Here is a 15,277-nt window from a genome sequence, read left to right on the forward strand (position 1 = left end):
GGAGAAACGTTGCGATGTGTCAACACACAGTTGGTTCCCACCCTATTTTCTGAAAGCCACCAAAACAGGGGGTGCTTCCCCATGGGTGAAAAAAAATCAGGAATGAAACAAATGAGTAAAAATGTGAATCGTGACTGCCCCGAGCCCCCCCCAGCCCTTTCGGGGCAGCACTAAGCAGAACGGGGACGCCTGCAAAGCCCATGCTGCTCACAAAGACATACATGAGGTGACTGCATGAAGAGACATCTCTTCTCTTGGCAGAGCTCGTCCACTACACACGGGTGCCCCTGTCCTTCTGCCTTGGCACCAGGGCCACCTCCTCCCCCGTGGCACTTGATCCATCTCGGCTGCGAAGCTGCGGATGAGCCGTACCCGGTGCGACAGCTCCGGCTGGTGGCTGCCAAGGGCCACTAAAAGCATTCACACAGAAACCGAGGAGGGAGAAGGTAGCGATGCCAAGCGAATGCCCCATTTTCCTGTTTATACCAATCTACCTAACCACAAGGGACAGGAAAAATCGCAGATGCTTCTGCTAAACAACCAGCAAGTATATAAAACGCACGCAAGCATTTTCCATCATTGCTGCTTTCCACAGCACAACGAGGGAAGAGATTTAATTATACACAAATTCTACTAAATCAAGAAGAGAGACAGCTGAAAATAGGGGGGGGAAAAAAAACCATTTAATTTAATTCTATTTAGCAGCATCTTTATTGCAACAAAGGTTTTGTAATAAAACGCAGCAAAACTAATGTCTCCACTTTACATGATTAAAAGCCATGTAGCGAGAAAGGTGGGGGAGGGAGGGAGACCAATAAACCCACTGGAGTGAGACATGCAATTTTGTTAACGCAAACAGCAGGCACTTCATGTTCTAAAATTAAACACCTGAACTTTTACTGTGCAGAACATCCAAGTAAAAACTGCATGAAGATCTCTCTTCCCTTTCCAAAGGAGTGGCCCGGAGAACCGCGAGGGACACAGAAAAAGTCTTTACAGGGTTCCGGTACTCAAGTAAACGGGCAATTCAAGGCAGTGTCCTAATCTGGCTGATTATTTCGTTTCTTTATACTCTATTATTGCCTCGTCAAAAGTTGAGCATCACGCCGGCAGCAAAACAGCCTGCCTTACACACAGACACACACAGCAGAAACACAACCCACTTTTCTTGGTAGGGAATAAAGGTCGGGACCCCTGGGCTCAGTTTGTGAATTTTCCGTAATTCGCCACGCAGGCTCCGCCGTGCAGTGCCCCAGGGCTAAAGCATTCCTACACCATCCCGCGCAGAAAGTATTTCCATAGCCCGCACCCCTACTAGTAAGTAGGGAATGCATTTTCCATTCTAATATAACGAAGTTAGTTAATTTTCAAAGCTTTACTTGGTGCTTTGAACTCACAATTTCATGAACAAACAAGTTAACTGAGTTTATAAAAATTAAGCAGTTCTGAGTAGTAACTAATTCTGCTTTGTTCTGAATAAAGAGAGATAATTGATAACAAAGGGGTGGGGGGTAGGGGTTACAACTCCAATGCGAAGGGTGAAACCCAACAGCTTTGCGCATTGCACGCTCGAGAGGAGTCACTGGAAGCTGCCTCAAAACGGGGTGGAAGAACACGCTCCCCCCAGAAACAAGCACTACCAATCCCAACCACCGCACGAGGAGGAACTGCTGGCATCCACACTCAACAGCTTCAGTACCTCCTCGCTCAGATCCCCGTATTTCATATATATATTTTGAAAGATATATGAAATTAAAACATTCATCTCAAAGACACCTGTGCAACTAATTTCCACCATGCCATGAAGACTCGACCCTGCTCCTGCTCAGAGCAGGTGTCCTGCTGGGCACAGAGCCACAAGCAGATTCCCCAAGGGGACACACCAGCTGTCCGGTTTGGGAGCCGCAGGGATGGATGGTTCCTCCTCACACGTTTTTGCTCCACAGACAACCTCCCTTGCACGTGCTCCCCCCAGATCGCACTAATCCTGCTTAAAATTCACATTAACGAAGCCATTTTTCTTAACATGCAGGAAGGGACAAAGTATAATCCCAAATATCAAACAGGCTGGAACCCTCTTCCCGAGTAACAAGACCACCTCCTGCAACGCAAAGTACGACCTTGTCCTGGAGCAGGCGACGCCAGCAGCGCGGAGCAGGGCAGAGCTGCCGCTCTGCACACCAGCTCCGGTCCAGTGCCAGACCAGCACTTCACCACGCGAGGCGCAGGGCTACTACTGCTCCCCAAAACACCGATGCAACGGCCCTCGGCACTAACGCCTTCCTGCCCCTGCAGTCTCAATCGCAAGGGGCTTTGCCCTTCGTCTCTCATCACTGGTAATTTGGTCGTTGACTGCGTGGGGCTGGATCACACCTCATGTAAGGCATCTCTCACGCCTTCACCTACAAGCAGGCATCTTTTGCGAGAACTACAGAACTCGGATGGTAAATCCTCCCAGCATTTCCACAGGTAACAGAGCATGGGGTCTTAAAGTGCTTAACTACCGTAAAAAGAAAAAAAAAAAATCGTAGGAAAGAAATACATAATTTATGTTGCAAAATAGAGTACTTACAGTATGTTGTACTTTAATAGCTTTTCGATATATATATTTAAAACAATGGAAGGATGCATTATTGAGAAGTTTTACGTCAGCGCTTATAATCGCATCCTGTGCTAAATCAAGCCTAGCCTGGTTTACTCGCATAACATCTAGTTCTTCAGTTCCCAAGAAAGCACTGTTTGATGAAGGCCATTTTTGATCTGTTTTTTAAACAAAAGGATCGATTTCATCTTAAAAATCATATACATTTACATTCACGGGTAATCACCTCTAGAAAAAGAACAAAACCACCCCAAAAAGCAAGTTAATTTAATATTGAACAAAATATAAACAACCCTGGAAAAGGTGGTATCTACTATCTACTATCCACGTGTAATTTTATACATATATGTATATATGAACAGATATAGATATATGTATATATAATACAGCATAAACACGTAAGGAACACAATGGAATCCCACAGTAACAGCTTATACTTGTGTCTACTCACTGCCATGTCGTTCTAGTTCAAATGCATCAGCACCCTCATCCGTCTCTCAATCCTGACTATATCCCTCCATGGGGACGCTGCGTTCGCTTCAGTCTCAATTAACTCCTAAGAGAAGACATTACAGGAGCCGGGCTCCTTCCCTGCCATGCCCTTCCCAAAATAAAGCTGTAAGCCTGTTACTGACCTGCTAATGGTATTTTAACTGATCCATTTAGAATCGCTGTGATCTGAAAACCAGAAAAACAGCCCAAACCAAGCATCCCCGCCTCGGAGGAAATTTGCATTTACTGCACGCCTGTTTGCTTTGGCTGTCTTTTGTGTAACCCGAAAAAACAAATCCCATTCTCACACACAGATTTTACAACCATGTAACTGCACCAGCTCCGATAGCTTTGGTGCACATGCCCAGCAGCCTAGCTGAAAAACGATGCGGTTTGATACAATACAGCCAGATTGTGTTAAATCCCGGAGTTTCAGGATCAAGCCAAACAGTACAAAAGCGAGGAAAATACAAGGTTACAACATGTGGAGTGTACTAAGAGCGTAAACACCGAGAGTGATTCCAGATTTTTAGAAGATGAAAAGAAACTCATGCTCTGCTTCTCTCTAGCACCAGAACAGAACGAAAAGGAAGTTCTTAGGTTTCTAAGAAAACCATTAAAACTTATAGGAGTCTCAGAGGCAAGCCCCAAGGGGATAATTTCCCGGATTAAAGGGAATCATTTTGCTATGGATTTCTATCTCAAACGACCTGTTGCAAGTTAAAAGTGACTTCACACACTTATGATGCTTTTTAGCCAAGCCTGCTGCTTAGTTAAAACCTCACTAGCAAAAACACAACTGGGACTGCGTATCCTTCAGGCTTAGAGGGGTTACTTTAAGCTATACAGAAGGGGGTTTCTCAAATACAGCATCATAGTCATGCCACACAGCAATGCTAGAAAGGACCCGGGAAGAGAGGGCTGAACACAGTACGAGCCCGGGCAACAGTCCCTCAAATAAAGCAGAAAATTCAATGAGACAATTCATATTGCCTCACATGTAGTGTTTGTAAGGTCTCTACTCACTAAACCCTCTGTAGACCTTTGAAATAGAGTATTAAATTTTAAAATCGTAACAGGATGCATATACCTATATATCATGCCGATGTGACAGTAAGAAAAGAGTATTGCAAAACCAGCTCCAGAATGAACATCAGGGAAAAACGCCAACGAGAAACAGGCTGCACTTTTAAGCTTGTTTTTTAAAATTTACAGTTTCAGCTCTTTGACCTGTTAGTTTGCATCTCAGAATAAAAGATTGTTATGCCCATATCACAGTAAAATACCATTTCTCTTCCCCACTGAAATCAAGTACAATCAGGATAGGATCTCAAGCTGCTGAAAGGAAAAAAAAAAAAGAGTATGATTGATGTTGGGGAGAGAAATCATTGAAAAGAACCTGGCATCAACTGAACTGAATCCAAAATTTAAACTCGTTAGGAGGCAGCTTAGAAGTCTTTCTTCTAAAAAAGCAATTAACATCTAGGTAGGTGATGTGTCTAACTTGTGTCCAGCTTCTAAGGAGTCAGACATATCTCTTTCATGAAGCATAAAAGCTATATGATAGCATTTAAAATGTAATACAAGTTGTAACTATTCAGGTAAACTCTTGCCGTGTAGCGAGTAAATCATCCAGTATTATGTAATAAGATACCAAGGAACACACTGTAAAAATACATCAATTATGTCATAATGCTTTTAAAAAGTGAAGACCTGGTGCTGTAGAAGTACATTTTCAGTTTCAGCTCTTCCCCCAAGAGAACACCCATGGTACTGCATTATACCACAGACATTTGATTTTATTTACATCTTAAGCTTTAAAGTTATTAGGTCACCGTACTTTAATTTCCTGTATGGCACCAAATTTACTTTTAAAAAAGTGTCTCCGTGTGTGTGTACGTGTGTGTACATGTGGCAGGCACCAGAATGCAATGTTCCATCCTATCTTCTCTAGCTTCCTACACCTCCTCGTTCAGTGAAGCGGCCAGCGGAGCGGAGTTCTGCAGAGGTCAGTTACAGCGCCTTCAGGGCAGCAATACGAGAGCCCAGATTCTCTTGCAGGTAATACAGTAGATGGAGTTCATAGTGCTCTCCCGACTCAGGTACCCTTATACTGTGTCTCTCCTGAGGGTAGATCTAAAATATAAAATAAAGTCATAAGTATTGACAAGAGTCGTGGGCACCAACATTTAAACCGCTCCTCAGAGCCATATTCAAAACGTTCAGGTAATCTCCCTGCATTAACTCCGCAGCTGAGCTAACACACCCCCAGGCTCCATCGCCTGAACTCAGAGACAGCCCAGTGCACCCTCTAACCCAGCCGGTGCTGTGCTGGAGGCGATCAGCTTGGCTGAAGAGAGGCAGCTCCTGTCCAGAGCCATCATGTAAATCAGCACGCTTCCAGTTCTGCAGCACGGTGCGGGATACCTGCGCTACATCTGCACAGAACCAGCAGGGTTTAATTAAATGCATCACGCTGTTCCACACTGCAGGAACACTGCCGTACTGCCTCCAAACTGCAGATCTCCTCGGGAGCAGCCTTAACTGCTCATTTGCCTGATTTTTTTTTTTTTTTGGTTTACTCATAACATCTTCCTTTGAAAAAAGATGTTAGGCTCAAATACTAGTTTTATCCTGGAATTCCAAGCTGCCCAGCACAGCCATGTTACAAGTTCCAACTTTGTACTCCTCAGTCAAAGAGACGCACATTACCATCCTGGTAATACACACTGACATCCTGGTTCTGGCCTTACCTGTAAGTCATAGGGTTTTCCAGCTCTCACTAAAAAGCTGAGCAAAATACTAGTGTGTGCAAAGTGAACATTCTCATCCAGGAATCCATGCAGCAGCAGCAAACGGTTTGGTCTGAGAAAAGCAAGAGACAAACATTTCTACAAATTATCCCAGAACCTGTCAGTCGTTTCACAGTCCACAAACATGCCTTTAAAATCACTCAACAGGAAAAAAAAACATTGAAGACAGCGATTTCACTACTGTAGATTGCTCTGGATACACGTGTGTCCCAAACCTATTCTTTCCTCCTCTAAAAGTTCTTCCTGCATAGGCGCATCATGGTCAGACCTTTCCTCTGTATATCTTCTTTATTCTCAGAAGTATTTCCTAGCCTGGACAATACAACAGCTTGATGCTTGCTCAGAATCACTGCTGAGTTTCATCTCAGCCTGCTCTGCAGACAAGTCGGTGCTGACACAGCCTTGGAACACGCAGAAAGCATCCCGATCAACTCATTTTTGTCTAGCTTAATGTGGCCCTAAAGCGCTAATCATAATTCAAGATATGTTTGTCATTTCTTTAGACATAAAAGATAGTCTAATTACAACTAGTATAAGAGGGATTACATGGCATGGCCTGTAATTATGCAAATGTTCATGCAAATATTAAATTTATTAGTGTTGGGTTTTGGTCTTTTTTTTAATTATTATTATTTAATACTAGCATTTGTGATTCCAGGATTCAGTTGCCAAGAATGTGGAGATAAAAACGTGTCCATAGGGCTTGAACCTTCCTGGTGAAAAGTAGAAGGCAAGAGCCAGAACCAAACTTACTCCGAAGGAAACTTCTCAGCTTGCATGGCCACCGAACCTAGGTAATACCCCTGCTCGTTGTGATCCGGGTGGCCCATGTAGCGCTCTGTGTAACCAGTGTCATAGAAAATCCACAGCGTGACGGGTGCTCCGGCAATGGCAACCTGCAGGTTCAAGAGGGCTGTCAGCGTGGGGAGGGGAATGACAACACCTGACCCCCTGATCTGGGGATGTCCCTCCCTCCCGCAGCTCTATCCCAGTGCAACTATAGTTGCCCAGACACCCTGGTAAGTTCATAATCCAAAGCCTGTAATGGAAAAAGAAAAGCAAACCTCACTCCCCTCCCAGGGTTCATATGTATCAGCAAAGTTCAGCTACGACCTACGTGTACTGGAAACAAGGCAGCTGCTGAAAACTAGGCAGATCCTACAGACAAATCTGAAGCAACGCTAAACACATTGCCTGCAAGGCCTCCCGAGGGAGGTAGATTTTGTCCAAAATGCAGTGCTCTGCTTTCTGGTTGCAAAACCTTTGTTCATTTGAACGTCTAACAGAAACTGGGATTGACAGCTCCCTCCTCAGCAAACTACCTTGCACAGCTACCAACCAGCAGCTTGCAGAGCGGCTTGTGAAAAAAAGACCAGTAAGAAAAAAAAAAAAAGCACCAAAAAACCCTTTGCAAGGCAGGTATTTTTAAAAGTCAAAATATAACAATCCTTAAGGACTTGAGACAAGTAATTATTAAACCTCTAAGAAATATTCAGGTTGGACTTAGACAAAGCAAGAGCAGCCACAAAGAACAAAAGACGTCCCAAGGGCAATATCCAACTCTTGCCACATCTCTACCTCTGAGCCTTGCCCAACAGCACTCAGGCCATTTACTGCAGTGGTCTAAAGTCAGGAAATCACAAGAACCTCTTTTCAGTGCCTCTTCCCATCCCCAGGTTGCCCTCCTGGCTAATTCAGAACACGCTGCTATGAAGGAGCATAGGCAATTTGATCTGGGAATAGACCAGTCTGCAAAGAAACTATTCTCTCAGGGCAGGAAAGAGGAGGTGGTGTCGTTTTTCAGCAGGATCATTTCCCCTACTTGGTTCACAGCACAAAGAGCTTGGCTGACACAAAGCGGGCAACAGTTGAGACTATAAAAGGTATCTTCAGCATAAACGACCTGAGACTGGTACAGCTATACCAGCACAGTTAAGTTATTGCAAGCTCAACAGTGCAACAGTTAAAAGTTCTCTTACACAGTTCCAGAGAGGGAACATCCTTCTGTGTTTACCTGAATGGGGTGAACAGTTGTTCCTCCTCACCCCAGCTCACGAGAACAGACTCTCAGATATTCCAGTAAAACTGGCCTACCCGAACAGCCCCACGCTCCTCTTACAGGCCAGGCTTCTTGAATGGCAAGCGTGTTCTGACCAAAAGCACCCTGCTCGGATTAATGCAGGAAGCCTCACGGACAACACCACACCTTCGCATCAGGTCAAGATTACGTCTGGCTCATTGGGAGCTGGGGGAAGCGAGCACAGTGAGGGTGCAGTCACACCATGCTCTTTGGGGTGGTTACACTCAGTTAAGAACACTACACTCTCCTGGGGAGAAAAGCTGCAAATTTGTGCGGAAGGTAGGAAAGCGCAGCACTTAATTGCACAAATGTAATTTTCTGATTTGAGGAATCGCTGTTAGTATTAATTATTGGGGCTGTACTGGTATCACTGTCTCTGAAAAGCTTGAGTCCCATAACTGTACCAGTAGAGTCTCAATGTGAATACCAGTCCCAGACACCTGTCAGAGCCTAGCAGTGACAACAGGCTTACAGAGGAAGCATCTCATCCCCATGCTTCAAACAGAAACACAAGTGGACAGAACCGAGGAGACAACCCAAGGTCGCACAACTTATAACTGCTCTTGCAATACCCACTGATTGCTGGTTTCGAAAGGTACTATGGCTTGTTAGCAGGCACTAGGCCTTAAAGAGTGAACAGATTTTCAGATCTGTTGTCTGTGAAGTATCAAAAAAATAACAAAAGCCTGGACACCTAATTAGAAATACCGTGGAAGAAATGCTTGCTGGAAAAGCAACTTCTCCCCAAAGTCACCCACATAGAAGAGTCTTGAAGAAAACAGCCAGAGCACTGTGTTCTCACTTGTCTAGAGCAAGCTCAAAAGTCTTTGTGCTGTGAACACCCATGGGAGGTTACAGGATTAAGGAAAAAATTCTGCCTGCACCACCAGAATAAGTACTCAATGTATGAACATACCCTGAAGATATCTGACCTCTGCATTAAAGCCATAAGAGAGAGGTAGCCTCCATAGGACCAGCCATGAATGCCAACACGATCCAAATCAATGAAGTCATACTGTGATGCTAAATACTGCAGCCCTTCCACCTGGTCATCAATTTCTATTTGTCCCTGAGAAGGGAGAGAAAAAGGTAAGTTTTGTTAGCTCCAGGCAAAAGTTACATTCTCAGGATTTCCAAAAGGTAACCAACTTTCAGACCCAACCACACACCAGCACTCCATTGTGCTAGGCACGTTACGGAAGGATGACCCCTTTCCCACATAAGACAGTAAATACATGCTAACCCATCTCTTAACTGTCCTCTTCTTCATTTGTCTCCTTGCTTGGGGACCAGTAAGATTTTTCAGTGTTTTCGCTGTTACAAAAGCAAGGCTGTGTTCTAGCTCTGTGCATGAAAATGGCACTCCCAACACGAAGAGAGCCGCCGTGCAAAGCCAGCAGAGCCTGGCACAGGCCCTCCCTGCCTGTGCCCATGGCCAAACACACTCACCCTCTCCAGCCTGACGCAGGAACTGCCCTGAAGAGTAACCTACACTGCGAACGAAACCATCCTGCTTCATGTGAGCAGCAAAGCATATCTGGCGGAGCCAGAGACCCCCTTTATGAACCACCTTGTGTTATGCCTGCCAAGCTGCAGTTGGTTTGTAACCTCCAACCCTGACATTATACGTTTCCCACATTGAGCGTCTTTCCACCCTCAAATCAACACTGCTCAACTATGTGCAATTCCCCTCCCCAAATCTAGGCAGCATCACACAGGCAATGCTGGGCATCCGTGCCAAATCAGTCCTTCATCTCAAATAACACTGGGACTCGAATCTGTCGCTGGCTGAAAATGAAGAACCAGACTTAGAGCTCCACTTACCATTTTGTATTTAAAGGCTCCTTCAAACTTCAGCCCTCGGTGGCAGGATCCCCTGTTGTCAATCACAACAACACAGTAGCCTAAAGAGGCCAAAGTGTTCAAACGGAAATACTTGATTCCTTTAAACCGATTGTTCACTAGCTGTACCTGGAATGGAAGAAGAACAATGACACAAATGTATGTAATGGAATCCAGAGGTCACCTCTTAATCCAATTTCAGATTGTATTTACATTTACCTTCCTTTAAATGTCTTATGCATTTTTATAATGTAAAGCTTTCAAGATCCCTACTCCTTGCTGCAGGATTCCCTCTCCCTGCTTGTGGTCTGCTGTCAAATAAACTCTCTTCCCCTAGTCACAAGCCATTCTGTGTCACGGATAGAAAAAGCTGAACTGAGCTCCACCGCAGCACCAACGGGCACAGAGTGAGAGGGGCAGCTGCTGACTGCACAACCCAGCCCTGAGCCGCAGCTTCGCTCTTCGCTCTCTCTGTTCTATCCCAGGAGAAGATCCTTCCCTTCACCAAGTCTCACTCCAGCTGCCTTGGACCACAGCAGGGCAGAGCAGAGATGTGGGAAGCAAAGCAGGGCTAAGGGGCTCACCACCTATTCATCAGTGGGAGAAGGACGACTGAGGAGCAAGCACACGCTGGTAACGGTCAGAGCTAACAGCGAGCTCCCCTCACATACACATGGGGGAAGTGGAAACAAAGAACAGGAACCCCTACGGAGGAGGAGGAGACAGAACAGGGAATGGGGACTATCTGCACTCCCCTTACTCCCAGTTCCAGCTCTGCTACTCCGTACCTGTTCTCAGGCAAGTGGGAGCACCTCGATCTATGATCTGGAAATCATGACCACTTACAGTGCCTTCGGCCAGGCAGCTACTCACCAAACAGTCAAAACGCTACACGCTCTCCTCGGCACAGAGCAGGAAGAACTGTTCATACAGGAGAGCAGTGGAGCGACACAGGGCAGCCCGCCCCACTCCTCACCAACGTGCTGCACTCACCTGAGGCCCTCCATAGATGAAGAGCACAGTGGGGTACTTCTTTCCAGGTTGCAGATTGTGAGGTTTGTACATCATCCCATAGAGCGTAAACCCCGTGGAGCTCTCAAAGGAGAAGACTTCTGGAGGAATGTAGTCAGGAAGAGGGCCTGTCACAGGCGGGAACAGAGAGGCTGGTTTAACAGGGAACGGATGAATAACACAGCTCTGCTCCAGCCCTGCCCCATCACCAATCTCACTGCAATCCCAGTGGAGCTCTCCCATGCCTTCCAGTGGATGTGGCTGGGAGCAGGCAGAGACTGGGAATGCCCCAGCCCTAGGGGAGCGTTCTCAGTCCAATCACATTCCCAGCCCTGCTCTCCTCTGAGCTCTTCTTCCCTGATAGCCATTACAGGTATCCCATCCCTTTCTAAGCCCACTCAGGACTCACTACATTAATACACGGAAAGCACAGGATACGGGGTATGCCTTAGGGGAGGAGAGATGAAAGGGAACAGAAACACAGTGGAAAAAATAAAAGCACAAGAGCTGTCTCACAAAGACATGAGTAGGCAGCAGCACACAACTATTTAAGAAGTGTATGCCCCTCCCCAGAAGCATGCTCGTTAGCAGGCATAGGGTAATGAGCACAGGGTAAATGAGCACACTTAAACCCCTCCCCTGATGCTAAAACTGGCTTTCTACAGTTTCTACTGGCTTTGACAGTAGAAACTTGGTAACTTCCACGCTAAATTCCTTCACGGACAGTTTATACCTATTTCCAGGAACTCCTCACACAAGCATGAGGTTCAGAGACAAATCTGGCCACCCATAACAGCAAATCCCAAGCAAGCATGTTCTGGGATATCTTTCATTCTGTGATCCTGGTTGTCCTCTTCTAGTTCTTCATCCGCGTCATTACCTGCTGAATCTAAAATGGTAGCCCAGAATTCCTTTGTCCTGTGAGCTGCATCATCTTCAGGTCCTGTCAGCCGGTAAAGCGACACACAGTGCGGGTTCTTCTGATTACTGTACTTGCTGATGAACATGTCACAATCCTAGGGAGAAAAAGAACATTACCTTGAACTCCTCAGTGCAGAGGCACATGCAAAAGTGATCATCTCTTTCTGCATTTAGATCTTTCAGAAGATGCTTACAGACTAAATTAAACCAGAAAGTCTGAGCTCTTTTGATAACCGCAGATAGACTCTGACAAGCTACAGTCCTTAGCAAGACTCAGATATTAACACTCCAAAGCCAAAAATACACCTGCAAAACCAATAATGGCATGAGGACCTTGTCGCACATCTTTTTCTGGGTAAAGCATTCCCAGCTGAACGGGCTACTGCTCCAGATGCCTGGAACCCCACACAACCTTGCCACAGGCTCATCTCCTCTGGTGATTGCTCTGTAGCCCACTTCAGGCAAAAAAAGCCAGGCTCGGTTCCAAACAATTCATCCTTTTGCCTGAAGTGAGCTGCGAGTAACTGAACTGGGAGGTCAAATCTAGTTTCCAGGGTGGGTTTATGCACTCACTGTACAACATACAGGAGCACACAACACAGGGTAAAATCTACTTTTGTTATATTCAAATACAGCCTTGTCTGCTGATCGATGAAGGACAAGACTGGTGACAAGCCATAGCAGACCCAGCCAGCCCTGCCTATACGAGGCCTCATAAGCAGACGGGTACCTCGCTGACACAGCAGGCGTGAGAGTAACCACGTTCCGTCAGCCGCTTTACTTCTCCAGGATTCTCATAGTTAACAACGTACAAGTGATGCTCTAAAGGTGAGTCTTTTGTGCCTTGAAAGTACACCAGTTTTTTGGCTTCATCAACATAGATCTGTCAAAAAAACACAAACAACAAAACACATCCCCCAATATTGTTTCTTGGCAAAACAATACCCAGTTCTACTGCCTCCAAGTCTCACCCCCCATTTCCCCTGCCGCACTTCCGTAAAGCCGAGTTGTAGCCCAACAACCTGCAAGGAATAAGCCAAATGACTGTTCTTACTGTCCACTATACTGGCAGTTATGATTCGCACTCCACACCTTGTTGCTCAGCTCTCTCATGCAGGTCTTTTGCTCTTCCCAGTCTCTCCTACTGTTTGCTATGCCAAATAACTCTGTCCCCCATTCTGTGTCACATCCCCACTCTTCAGACCCTTCCCCAAATCACACGTGATATAAACAATGCCAGAAGGAAATCAAGGCAGCAGCTGACTAAACCACTGCCATGTTAAATATTCCTCAGTTGTCCCTGCAGACAGCAGAACAGATTCAAATGCAGGTCCGCTTCCACACCTCATTCCCCAACCTCATTTCTAATTACCATTTAGGATGGATTTCAAAGACCTTTACAAAGTCCAAACCAGTCAAACAATTCTCCCTGACCTGCTGTTTGATTCAAATGATCAAAGAATTTATCCAGCTCCGAGCTAGACGAGCAGCAGTTTAGGGAACATTCCTTCCCTCCTTGTGCAAGCTCACAACACACAAACACTGTCTATTCTAGCTAAAAAGAGACAGGGCTAATACATTTATGCTGATCCCTCCAACGAGTATCTCTTGATTCCAGGACAGCAGCTGGACCATACCATGACATCTTGCTGCTCACGAAACATGGAATTTCCTTACTGCTGCCTTGCAGTATTTTTGCTCCCTTCTCTTCAAGCCTTGAACTTACTGGGGAAAACTCCTTGTTGACAAGGATCCATGCAGGAAAAGAAAGGAACTAATGTTGCCTGCGTTGCTTTCACACACTGCCAAAACCAGAGCTTAAGGTCCAAAATAGCATATCAGAGGTGGAGACGGATGAAAGCACACTGTAGACCAAAAAGCCTACATGATACATATGCTCAAACTCAATAATGGGGAGCGGCAAGGTCCATTCTTCTCAGGGAGCAGTGCATCCTTAATGCAACACGTACTGAAGCCTCATTAATGCAACATGTACTGATTCGTGAGGCCCCAGCCATCATCTCCCTGCAGCAAGAGCAGAGACTTACATTGGATCCATGTCTGCCAAGCACTTCCCATTCTCCACTGGTAATCGCTATCTCCTCTTTGATGGGGCACTTGAAGTCACCTGCGAATAACCAACACACAAACAGAGATTTTACACTTTTACATCTTACAAAACACACGGTCACAATAATACTTGTTCCTTTGACGCTTTTTTACTAGACTAAGCCCAAGAGCAACCTGCTTTCGCAGAAAACCCACACCTCTGCCAGCTCCGCAGATAAATGTTATGGATAGTACTATTTAAAATTCGGTGAGATATATGTTCAAGGATTTACAGGATTCAACCTACACAGCTTGCTTGCCTATTTTCAATTTTTTTAAGTTCTTTAGTACTTGGTCGCTCGCAGAGAAATGGAGGTTTTATACTGAAAAATGGGCGTGCAAAGGGAATTCTCAAGATTTCAGACAATAGGGAATTTTGAAACAGGGTGGGGAACAACTCTGCTTCTATAAGATGGTTTCACTTCCCTTCGAATGAGGTAGATTTAGAGAGGAAAAAAAAGAGTCAGATGCATTCAGAGAAATTTAATCAACCCAGATTGTAATGCTATCTGGGACAAAAAACAAAAGCAAAACCACCAAAAAACCCACCTGCATGAAAAATAATACCTCTAGTAAAATTAGGTGTATTTTTTGTACATGCAGAGATCAGTAAGTGCCTTCAATACACACCAAGTAAATTAAGTATCACAGCATGCAACTGTGTATTAAAGAATACACGCTGTGGAAAAGCCACGCCGGGAGCTTTGCGCACAGCTATATCATGCATCTGAGCAAGACCAAACTTTGACTGCAGCTCAGAGGCACAGAGTCCTTGAATTTCTCTTTTGTTCTTAAGAGCAGAGAGGAATTGTCTGAGTAGTTGTAATATCATAGCTTTTGCTGCCAAGCACGCGTGTTCATTTTAAAGGGACTAATACGTGGGCCCTCCACAGACCTTTTTACAGTGTGTTCAAACCATGCTCTTTGTCAGCCTCTCTGCTACCAACCTGCTTGTACACGCTGACAAGGACTATGTTGGTTTTACTTGCAAAATCAAGCCCTGAATCAATGTGCCTTTATCAGATACATTGGACCCTGCCCATCAGAGGTAGCCGTGTTATTGCTATAACGATTAACCTCTGGCAAAGTCGGCACACAAACAGTTCCAACGTTGACAAGGAAAAGCCAACTAAGTGCATTTCACAGCATCACAGGGAGCTTGTTTCCCATCTGATTTTTTGAAACTTTTCCTTCTAGACTTTAAGGAAGAAATCAGAGTTAAAACTAAGTCTTGCTGAATACAGAACAACTGCTGTACAATTTCAAGAGGAACGACGGTACAGTGAAGTGCTTTCCTGGACAACAGCAAGAGTTTCCAATAAGACAGCAATTCCTGCCACCTGGAAGGACATTTATTTCCTCACTAATTGGCAGTAAATGCCCAATTAAAGCAAAAGAATAATTTCA

At 45.2% G+C, this 15,277-nt stretch overlaps 1 protein-coding gene across 6 annotated transcripts in view; it reads right to left on the reverse strand.

Moving 5' to 3' along the window:
* Positions 1-664: 664 nt before the first annotated feature.
* Positions 665-15,277, reverse strand: part of DPP8 (dipeptidyl peptidase 8) — a 31,621-nt gene continuing 17,008 nt past the window's right edge. For 5 of the 6 annotated variants that reach the window (XM_063347380.1, XM_063347386.1, XM_063347382.1 and 2 more), the window contains exons 12-20: positions 13,810-13,889; positions 12,492-12,644; positions 11,721-11,856; positions 10,823-10,968; positions 9,812-9,958; positions 8,904-9,056; positions 6,661-6,803; positions 5,848-5,959; positions 665-5,230 (exon numbers count right to left, since the gene is read on the reverse strand). In XM_063347380.1, the coding sequence (XP_063203450.1) occupies positions 5,108-5,230; positions 5,848-5,959; positions 6,661-6,803; positions 8,904-9,056; positions 9,812-9,958; positions 10,823-10,968; positions 11,721-11,856; positions 12,492-12,644; positions 13,810-13,889 (1,193 nt within the window). In that variant the 3' untranslated portion in view covers positions 665-5,107. Of the gene's footprint in view, positions 5,231-5,847; positions 5,960-6,660; positions 6,804-8,903; positions 9,057-9,811; positions 9,959-10,822; positions 10,969-11,720; positions 11,857-12,491; positions 12,645-13,809; positions 13,890-15,277 lie in introns of those variants that run through there. The other variant, XM_063347381.1, reaches the window with a different exon arrangement.

Source organism: Chroicocephalus ridibundus, chromosome 9 (genome assembly GCF_963924245.1).
Source record: "Chroicocephalus ridibundus chromosome 9, bChrRid1.1, whole genome shotgun sequence".
NCBI lineage: Eukaryota > Metazoa > Chordata > Aves > Charadriiformes > Laridae > Chroicocephalus > Chroicocephalus ridibundus.